The sequence below is a fragment of the Gracilinanus agilis genome, chromosome 3 (genome assembly GCF_016433145.1).
Source record: "Gracilinanus agilis isolate LMUSP501 chromosome 3, AgileGrace, whole genome shotgun sequence".
Taxonomy (NCBI): Eukaryota; Metazoa; Chordata; class Mammalia; order Didelphimorphia; family Didelphidae; genus Gracilinanus; species Gracilinanus agilis.
The window spans coordinates 620069277-620080220 of NC_058132.1; the positions used below are offsets into that span (position 1 = coordinate 620069277).

Genomic DNA, 10944 nt, shown 5'->3' on the forward strand with positions numbered 1-10944 from the left:
TCTCTCTCTCTCTCTCTCTCTCTCTCTCTCTTTCTCTCTCTCTCTCTCTCTCTCTCTCTCTCTCTCTCTCTCTCTCTCTCTCTCTCTCTCTCTCCCTCTTTTTTTTTTAAGTTATTAGTCTTGAAAATTAACCTAAAGCTATAGTCATAGTTTACATTGACTTCAGGAAAGCATTTGACAAAGTTTCTCATGTGTTCCTTGGGCAAGATAGATAGATAGATAATCATATAGTTAAGTGGCTATGGAACTACTAGAATGATTGGACTCAAGTTGATATTAACTTCTAGGGAATTGGTCATAGGGTACCCCAGGGGTCTATAGTTGGCTCTGTGTGTGTGTGTGTGTGTGTGTGTGTGTTAATCTTACACCTTTTCAGCAATTCAGTTCAAGGTATGATTGGCATAATTATCCATTTTGCATATGACACAGAGCTAGTAGATAAAAACCAATCTGTAGATTACAAAGTCAAGATCCAAAAGGATGTTGGCAGACTAGAATATTGGGTTAAATCTCAAAAGATTAGCTTTAATAGAAATAAATGAAAAGGGACAGCTAGGTGGCTGACTGGATAGAGAGCTAGACCTGGAGACAGGAGGTTCTGCATTCAAATCTGATCTCAGACACTTCCTGGCTGTGTAATCCTGGACATGTCACTTAACCTCAATTGCCAAGCCCTTACCAATCTTCTACCTTGGAAATGATATCTGGTATCAGTTCTAAGACAAAAGGCAAGGGTTTGAAAAAAAAAAAGGAAAGAAAGAAGTAAAAAGTCTAAGGATAGTTCCCAAATTACAAAAAAAAAAAAAAAAAAAAAAGCAACCTCTCAAGGAAAAGATAGGTGGTGCTCATCTTTAAAAAGATTTAGTTTTAGTGGAAGGTATAAGTAGGAGAGGTTTCTTTTCTTTGAATCCCCAAGATAAATGAAACAGTGGATAGAGTCACTCTAGTCTTGGAGTCAGTAAGATCTAGTTCAAAATCTGACCTCAGAAATATACTAGTTTGTGACTGACCCTGAGCAAATTACTTCACCTTTGTGCCTCAGTTTCTTCCATTTTAAAATTTGCTATAATAATAGTTTCTACTCCCTAGGGTTGTTATGAGGATTAAATGAGCTAAAATGAGCTTATAATTCTGCTATAGTCTGGACTGCTCAGACTACATCTGACCAAACAGTTTTGAGGAATACTGCTCCATAATTTAGTTTGAAATCTGGTAATACTATGTCCCTTCCATTTGCACTTTTCCTCATTCCCCTGGGATTTGCAGAATATTTTTCTCCTAAATGAATATTATTTTGTATAGTTCTAAAAAGTATTTTCTTGGCAATCTGATTAGAATAGAAGTAAATCTATAAATTAATTTAGATAGAATTTTAATTTTTATTATATTGGAATATTTATCTATTCATGAGCAGTAAATAGCTCTTCAATAATTGAATCTTTTCTTTTTTGTTGAGTGTTTTGTAGTTGTATTTACACAAGTTTTATATGAGTTAAATCCCAGATATTTTATGCTCTTTGTTATTATTTTGAATGAAACTTATCTTAAAATGTCTTATTGATTTTTTTGTTAGCCTTATATAGAAATGTGGTGATTTTATGGGCTAAGTTTGTATACTGTTAATCTTTTTAGTTAGCTTCTTATCAGCTTCAATGGAGTTTTCTAAGTACATGATCATATCATTTTTATCATATGAAAATAGGGATATTTTTATCTTTTCTTTACCAGGGTTTATACCTTTGTTTTTTGTTTTGTTTTGTTTTGTTTTACTATTGTCCCTAGCATTTCTAGAATTAGGTCAAATACTAGTGAGGAGAAAAAGCATCCTTATATTTACCTTTAATTATACTGGGAAATTATCTAGTGTTTCTCTATTATAAAAAAAAGTTAGCCCTTATTTTAAATATATGCTTTTGATTATATTAAAGAAGAATCCTTCCAGGCCTGTGCCTTTTAAAGTTTGTTTGTTTGTTTGTTTAATATAAATGAGTGTTGAATTTTGTCAAAGACTTTTTCTGTATCTATTGAAATAATCCTGTAGTTTTTATTCTCTTTGTGCTTACATAATTAATTGTACTATGCTTTCCTAATTTTGAATCCTGCTTACAACCTTGATATGAATTCAACTTTATCATAATGAATTGTTTTCTCTAGTCTCATTAGTAGTTTTTTAGTAGTTTTTTTGTTTGTTTGTTTGCTGTTGATGGTGATATTTGATCATTTCAGTCATGTCCAACTTATAATTCTATTTTTTTTTACAAAGATCCAAGAGTGGTTTGCTATTTGCTTCTCCAGCTCATTTTACAGATGAGGAAACTGAGGCAAACTGGGTTAAGTGGCTTGCCCAGGGTCACATGGCTAGTAACTGTCAGAGGCCACATTTGAATTTAGGAAGATGAGTCTTCCTGATTCCAGGTCCGGCATTCTATCAACTGTACCACATAGCTTGCTCTCGGTCTTCTTGTTAGGGTTTTATTTATCCTATTCGTTAGTAAGATTGATCTATATTTCCCTTCTTTTCTTCTTCCTTGCTTCCTATTTGGGTATCAGTACCCTATTGGTATCAAAAAAAGGAATTTGGTTCAGTGCTCTCCCTCTCTATTTTTTGTGAATTTTTTTTGGAGAAAAGAATCTAATTGTTCTTTAAACATTTTATTAAATTCCTTCTAATGTGGAGTTTCCCCCAGCTTTGGCAATTGATTTGTGGTTTGGCCTTTTCCTGAGATTGAGTTAACTTCTCAAATACCTGCTTTGTTGATTTGACTATTTTGTATTTTGTATTCTCAGTTTTGCTAATGTAAAATTGAGTATAATTCTTTTAATTTCCTCTTTGTGGTGATCAAATCAGCTTCTTATTTTGTAGTTTTTATTTTCTTTTGTATACTATTTTTAATTCAGCAGATAGGAAAAAAAGCAATTTGATATGCTTCTTCAACCAATTAACCAAAAAGCATTTATTCAGTAACTTAAGTGTGCAGTCTCTGTGATCAACTCTGGGGATACAAACACAGTGAATGGTGTAATCCCACTTCTTGAAGAAGAGTTTACACTCTAATGGGGAAAGACAAGAAGTGCATTTGTAAGTGTATACAGAATAAATACAGTAGCTTCACAAGAAAGATTCAGAGACCTGGAAAGATGGACGCATTAGTACACTAGAGAAACAGTTCCTGGCCGTAAAAGGATGGTAACATGGTCAAACTTTCCATGTCATATTATCTTAGCAAAGGAATTCTAGTAGGATTTTCACTGAGGTCTTGGGCCCTTGGGGTTATGGCCTGCTGAGCGAAGTTAATGGCTGTGGTTTATAGCTCCATAGGAAACTTCCATTACACACAAATAACATATGCTACACATTCCAAAGGCTATTTGGTAAACTCAAATAATACTCCTTGTTCAGGAGGCATTCCATGGATTAATCAGAGAGAACATCCAAATGCAGAAAGATCTACAGTAGTGTGTCTAGTGGATCAAAATGATTCTGAGATTCTTAATCAAAGATTAAAAGCAACAACAGCTTTAAATTCCTTATTTTTACTCAAGCGATGACATTAGATACAAAACCAAAAAACCCGTAGACATGTTCTTGGAAAGCGAATAACAGTCATGATTAAAAGTGTCATGTTTAAGAGATATCATAAAGGAAATAAAAAATAAGCAGAAGGCTCATCCCTGACTCATTCATTCCCAGTATCATCTAACTGCCTTCCTCTAAAAAAATGTTTTTCAAATGCTTGTTCTTGGAAGTAATAATTGAGTTAAGTGTACCAGTTCTTTGTGTTCTTAATCTAAGAGGGGAGAAGGAATGATCATATTCTCTGATTTATGTTTATCTCTCACTAAAAACATGACCATTCATAATTCCAGAGAACTGATGCTGAGACATGCTGTCCATTACAGAGAGGTAATAGATTGATGGATTTTGGGGTGCATAATGATAATATATATACAAAAATAATGCATATATATTTATAATTCATAAAATGTGTATTAAAATATAAAATTTCCCCAACAGTCATTGGAGGACTTTGTTTTGCTTGGTGGTGTATATTTATTGCAAGAAATTTTCTTTTTTATCTTTCTTCTTTTTAAATGGGGTAGGGAATAGGAGAGAGAAAAAATAGATTTCTATTAATAATTTCTATGAATTAAAAAGGAAAGTGATAGCCTGTTGCAGATATGAAATGCTAAACAACCTTTCAGATGAGGTCACTGTATCACATAGATTAGTTTTACTTGTTTTACTTTGTTATAAGAGATCCTGTACAAAACAAAAATAATCTGTAAATACAGTCAATCGTCAACATTCACTATTTCACTTTTGGACTTTTGAACGTTTGCGTGATTTTATTAGTAGCCTCATTTTCTTTCACATTGGCAGACAGGAAGATTCCAGGCTCTGCGTAATAGAGAAAAAAGTGAGATGGGCAATATGGGCAAATTTGTGGAGCAACTGGTAGTCTACTAGGTGCTTCGTTGGTCTTTGGCACCCTAAAAAAAAGAGCTCCCCCTGCATTCAGAGTGCGGGAAGTGACCTGGAGACCTAGCCAGTCTTGGGATCTTCCTACAGCAGTGGCTAAAGTCCCAGAAATGTCCCCCTTGGTTTTCAGAGGATGGCCATTGTAGAAAGGTTTAATGCAGTATATTACTGTCAGAAATCAATGTGTTGTTTTTTAAACTGAGAAATTACTCATTTTGTTTTGTATGCTGTATTTTATAGAATTTTTTCATGGTCACTATGTTAGAAAAATGCATATTATCAGAATTCATGTTTTGTTATAAAGACTTTTATGTAGGGGGCAGCTAGGTGACTCCCTGGATTGAGAGCCAATCCTAACAATGGGAAGTTCTGGGTTCAAATGTTTTGATTCTAATATGGAAGGTAAGGTTTAAAAAAAAAAAGAATTGTATGTGGAAAATAGTATTTCCATCAATCTCTAGTGAAAGGTTCCAGTTTTTGGTGGTCATGGGAAGTTAATTCCCTATTTCCCATAGTTTCAACATATCAATATTTACATTCTTTACATGTGTACCATTTTCTAGGAACTCAGCAAGAGTTGAGGATTGACTATATAATGTAAAAACAAAATAAAATTGAAAATGTCAAAAAATATTTATGTGATCCTTTTTCTTTTCAGACTTATTATTACAGCCAACTGAATGGACTCCAATTATCCTTCTTAACTGCCTTTTCTCAAGAATAATAAGCCTTTAGTCATTTTTTTAATGGGAAATTCTGCCCGATTTGAATTATTCTGTTGTACTTATTGGCATGCTGGATCATTACTTCTTGTTACAAGCTCCTCAGTAGTTCCGAGGCTACAGAAGGCTGGTGCTCTTAAAATATGTTCCAACAACTGCCTACTATGCTTCACAGATGGGTGGCAACAGTAGGGGAACAGTGTCGAGGGCAGAGCCCAGCAATCTTGGACACTGGGCATCTCCAAGGTGTGACTGAAAAACTATTTTCACGTGTTGAATTTCCAGCTTATGTACATCCACTGAAATTTAGCTCATTCCTTTTCTTTTGCAGGTGATTATGTATATAGGTCAAATCTTGAAAGATATTCTGAAGTGGCCCCGGCCCTCCACCCCTCCTGTTGTGAAACTAGAAAAGAGACTAGCTGATGAATATGGGATGCCATCTACTCACGCCATGGCGGCCACAGCAATCTCGTTCACATTTCTCTTCTCTACAATGAACAGATACAAGGTAGTAAACAACTCCAAAGATAATCTTTTTAGTACTGAGACTAGAATTATAAGGATCTTAGAATCATTTTAGAAGTGGAAGGGATTTTAAAGAATTTAAAGGGAATTTAGAGAGCTGGTAAACCTCCCAGAAGAAACCAAAATTCAGAGGAGGACTTCTCTGAGGTGATACATTTAGGATAGACCTGGAATTAAAACACAGAGCAACTACCCTCGTTCATTTGCTGCTGCTTCTCTATCAGAGAGATCCTTCTTAGGGAGGGATGATGTTATATTTATCTTAGGAGAATAGATTTTTTTTTCCATTTCAGAATTTCCCCTTAAAAACAGCTTGAACAAATTTGAAATTCATGAAACAGTGACCAAAGGAAATTGAACATTCACTAAGGCATCTAATAAAACTTTCCCCCAAGTACCATTGTTCTCAATCTCTCAGCCATAGCCTACATTTTAAATTCTATTTCTCTTGATCTTTTCTTTAGAGCAACCAGTTGTGCTAGATTTAGGAAGTTTTGTAATCTGAACAAATGGTCTCCAGGGATTGAGCTGAAACCACCACATTTATTTGGATATGTTGTTTCTAGCCAGCCATCACCCTGAACCAAGAGTTCTTAGGAGCCTCCTGCTCTAATTAATAGCTTCAAAGCATTGCTTAGGAAAGAACTAAATGGGATTAATTTTACAACATGTTTGCTAAGAAATTAATAAGGTGTGATGGAAAATGTGTTCATTTTTATGATTATGCAATAACTTGAATGCTACTTGTGCAAGAGGTGTCCATTAACAACTTTTAAAAGCTGCCTTGCTTTTGCTTTAGATCATTTCTTAATTTTTATTGATATGTGTTGTTTTTATATAACCTTTGTCTTTAGATAGATCCCTCTCTTCTCCCTTACCAGTGAGTAATTCCTTGTAACAAAAAATAAAAAGAAGAGAAAAGGGGGGAAATATAACTCCAAAAAACAAGCCCAAACATCACCTGCATTTGTATGCACAATATTCCACACTCATAATCTTTCCCATCCACCCACTGAAGGGAGGGAAGTACCTTTTCTCAGCCCTTCTTTGGTAAGGCCAGGGATGGAGTGGGTAGGAGCCAGGTATCTCTTTAAGAGTTATATAACATAAACATTAAAATGGTCATTCACCATTTAGTGAACTATTTATACTGTTTAGAGATGACTTACCCTTCTGCAAATTTTAGATCTCAGTTAAATCGGAGAGATATCCTTTTTGAAGAGGAAAATTCCATCCTTTTTACCCACCCACCCCCAAATCTGGGGACACATATTTTAGCAATTTAGTATGTTACTTAAATCAGAGGGTCTTTTTTCAAATTAAAAAACAAAACCCCCAATTGTGGGTCGGCTAAGGAGGAATAGGGGGGCTTGGGGGAGAGGGAAAGAACATGAAACATGTAACTAGGGGAAAATATTCAAAAGAAAAATTAAAAAACAACAACAACAAAAAACATAGGTAATAGATGTTGGTGGTGCCAATGTCTGCAGCTGCTCTCAAATTTTTATTATGAACATTATCTGAGAGTCATGAGGCCAAGGACTGCCTGCAGGTGAGACATGAGCATCCTCACACTGCTGCTAGAAACCATCGGCCATGCTGCTCAGCACAAGTTTCTGCCACCAGAGATTTGAGCAGCAAAAAAGGACACTGTCTTCAGGAAACAGAAGTTAGATGGATCTAACATAAGACTACACTGAACCTTTTCTTTTTAAATCATTTTTAGTTCATATGTAGCAAGAGTATTCTGATTCCTTTTTTACTTATATATTACATATTTTTGTGATTAATAAAAGTAGCTACTTAACTCTTCTAGCTTTTCTTCTAATAAACAGATACAAATATATTTGGATGGCTGTGTGAACCTGGGTTAATGCTAATGTCCAAAATTCTAACAGTGTGAATATTAACTGGTCAATTTTAACATTAATGTAGTTAAATATCCAAGGCCAAACAATTGTTAAAATTTTAGGAAGGAAAAATCAGCCTCAGCATAAAGTGGGTCCTTAATGCCTAGAAATGTTCAGGCAGAAATTAGATAACTCTTTGCTGGGCATGTCTTTGAAAGAAGATTCTCATATGGACCCAGGTTGGAATAAATAGACTTAATAGTTGCTGGCAAAAAAAAAAATTTTTTTAGGAAGAAAAATAGGTCTCTGGAGCATTGTCATCACTGAGTGAACACAATAGAGAACAAGCAATTATTAGCTCTTTGAGCTTGGGGATAACATCTTTTTAGGTATAGTTAATGAGCATACTTTCCTTTTGTTCAGTTGCTGTCTAATATTAAAATTGAGTTGGGAGGATCTGGGTTCAAATCTGGCCTCAGAAACTTCTTAGTTGTGTAACTCTGGGCAAGTCCCTTAACCCCTTTTGCTTATTCTTTGCCCTTCTGTCTTAGAACTGATACTAAGACAGAGGGTGAGAGAAAGGAAGGAAAGAAAAAAAAAAGAAAGAATGAATGAGTTGAACTTGTACTCTATCCATTTAAATTGTACATATTCATAGTTTCCTTGGTCAGACATATACTTCCTGGATCATCCCACAGGAAGATATCATCATAATCATCATGCTTTAAGGTTTGCAAAGAACTTTGTATTCATTGTTTTGGGGTCCCCATGACAGCCTTAGACCCACTAAGGTAGATGTTATTAGTATCTCCTCTTTACAGATGAGGAATCTGAGATTTTGAGATATGCCCTGCATAACTCAGCTAGGGATTTATTCCAACCTAGAATCTTCAAGTCTTCTTGACCTCAAACCCAGTTCTCTAGTTATTTGGGTGCCAACAAAATATCTGCCACCCTATGTCCAGGACACGGCTACTCAAAACATCTAGGCAGCAGCACTTTCGAATTCCATCTTGCCTAGCTAACTTCTGTGAAGCCAAGGGAATAGGATTATGGGCTCAAAGAAGTGGAAAGAAAAATTCCATTTGCTTCAACTCCTTTACTCTATGCTGGATCATTTGCATTGTTGTAGGAAGAAAACTGCTATAATTTCATTCTTAGACGTCACCTCTCTCCTTCCACTCTGTTCCATTTCATAGTTTCCATTTCTGGTCTGTAGAGCAAGATTGTTAGTTTGGATAATGCCATATCTAGGGGCCAGGAATGCAAAATTATTGGGCTCTATTCATGAATATAATGTCAAATTCATGCCAAATGCAATACAAACTCTCTTATTTCTTCTCTCCCTCTTTCCACAGTACCCCTTTGCATCGGGACTAATGCTGGCCATCTTCTTTTCTACCATGGTATCCCTTAGCCGGCTCTATAATGGAATGCACACAGTACTGGTAAGGATTTGTTCCCAAGTCCGGGAGCTGAATATTGGAATAATAGACAATGTTCACCATTGTTATTCGTTATTCATGTTATTCGTATTTGTAAAATTCTTTACCAATTTAATTCAGCTTCTCTTCAGTCCAGTGAAAGGTCTTCTTGCTAGGCATACATATCCATGGTAACTAAATCCCCAGACAATATTAACAGGGCATTGTATTATCATCTTCATTGGTACTTGAAAAGTGATTTTATTGATTCCTTCTTTTCTTTTTTTTCTTTTTTGGCTTTTCTACACTCACTGATTTACTCCCTGTCTTATCATTCCCTCATCTTACACACACACACACACACACACACACACACACACATACAAAACAAATGAATATAGTCAAGCAAAGTAAATCAACACTCAGGCCATGTCTGAAAAATACATGGAAAAAAAACACCACAAAAATCACTTCAGAAGGAGACACAAGCAGGGTAATTTAAAATTTAAATAGATTTTGAAAAAAACTAATAGTTCGCTGTTTTATATACAATCTTATTTTATATTGAAATGTTCATGTCTCTTTATGTTTATTTAGTGATAATTAGAAGGAAATTAAATTTTAAAAGTTACTTTAAAAATTTAGTCATTGACTAGATGCATTTTTCCCCAACTACATGAAAAGTGAAAATTGCCTTCATTGGGTATCATAAAAGAGGAAGAGAACTCTCTGTCCTTTTGTTGCTGCCCAATGTGAATGGTAGATAGTCCATCCATATTAGTTGAATTTAATTATTGACTAGTGCTAGTTGTCTTTATTTTGTTGTATTTTTTTTTATATTTGGGGGTGGGGTTAAGAGAACAGAGATTTTAACCAATAGAAGGCACAGTACCCAGTGGATTCTGGAGGAAAGGGATCTGTCCAAAGCTATTAAAGCAAAGAGCCAAGCAGTGGTAGGCATAGAATAGAAGAATAATCACTTAAGGACACATGGGGTGCTTCAGATGAGACAGGCCAAAGATCTGGGCTAATTCAAAACACAAGGAAAAGGTTTTGTGTTCTTTCTTTGTGTGGCTGCTGAACTTAACTTCGAAAGAATCAATGAGGGATGTTGAAACCACCGGAGTCATTTCTGGGGTGAGGGTAGCTCTAGTCATGGGAATATTGTCTGACCAGTACTGGGTCCTAGCATTCTATGCACTCAAGAGTCTCCTTCCTTCTCAGTCTCATCTCACTCTGAGCTAAAGAGGAAGTGGTAGAATCCAGGGGGAAGGTGGGAGGGGAGTAAATTCTCAATTTGCTACACTACTGCTTTGGAGGGCAAAGAGGCTGCCTCCAAATACATTTATAGACTTAAATATGGAATTAAGTTAAGTTCTCTTGGGTTCGTTGGCTTTCTTTTTTTTTTTTTTTTGCATTTTTTTGAGGAGGAACTATTTTGAATATCATTGAGTTTTAATTAAAAACCATCTTATGAATTCAGGTTAAAATTTAACATTAAGGTATGCATGTATGAGAACAGTAGAAGCTACAGGCCTGAATTAAAAGTACTTCTTAAAAAGCCAATTCAACAGAATTTCAACAAAACATTTTCCATAATGGGGTGGTTTCCCAGAGGGCAGAAATATTGACTTCTTCCCTTGATGTTAGTATAGGCACTCTCAAGACCAATGGTCTTGGAGAAAGTCTTAGAACAAGGTATGAGGGTGAGGGGCTGGTACTACCAAAGTAAGGGTGAGGTTCTGATTTTCCTCTATTATCTTTTTCTTCTTCCCTCCCTCTCTCCTTCCCTTCCTCCCTTCCTCCCTCCCTCCCTCCCTTCCTTCCTTCCTTCCTCTCTTCCTTTCTCTTTCTTTCTTTCTTCCTTTCTCTTTCTTTCTTCCTTCCTTCCTTCCTTCCTTCCTTCCTTCCTTCCTTCCTTCCTTCCTTCCTTCCTTTCT

General features: G+C 35.6%; 1 protein-coding gene across 2 annotated transcripts in view; it reads left to right on the forward strand.

Annotated features, from left to right (window-relative positions):
• Positions 1–10944, forward strand: part of SGPP2 (sphingosine-1-phosphate phosphatase 2) — a 132206-nt gene that overhangs the window by 94252 nt on the left and 27010 nt on the right. For both annotated transcript variants that reach the window (XM_044667581.1, XM_044667582.1), the window contains 2 exons: positions 5534–5713; positions 8939–9028. In XM_044667581.1, the coding sequence (XP_044523516.1) occupies positions 5534–5713; positions 8939–9028 (270 nt within the window). The remainder of the gene's footprint in view (positions 1–5533; positions 5714–8938; positions 9029–10944) is intronic.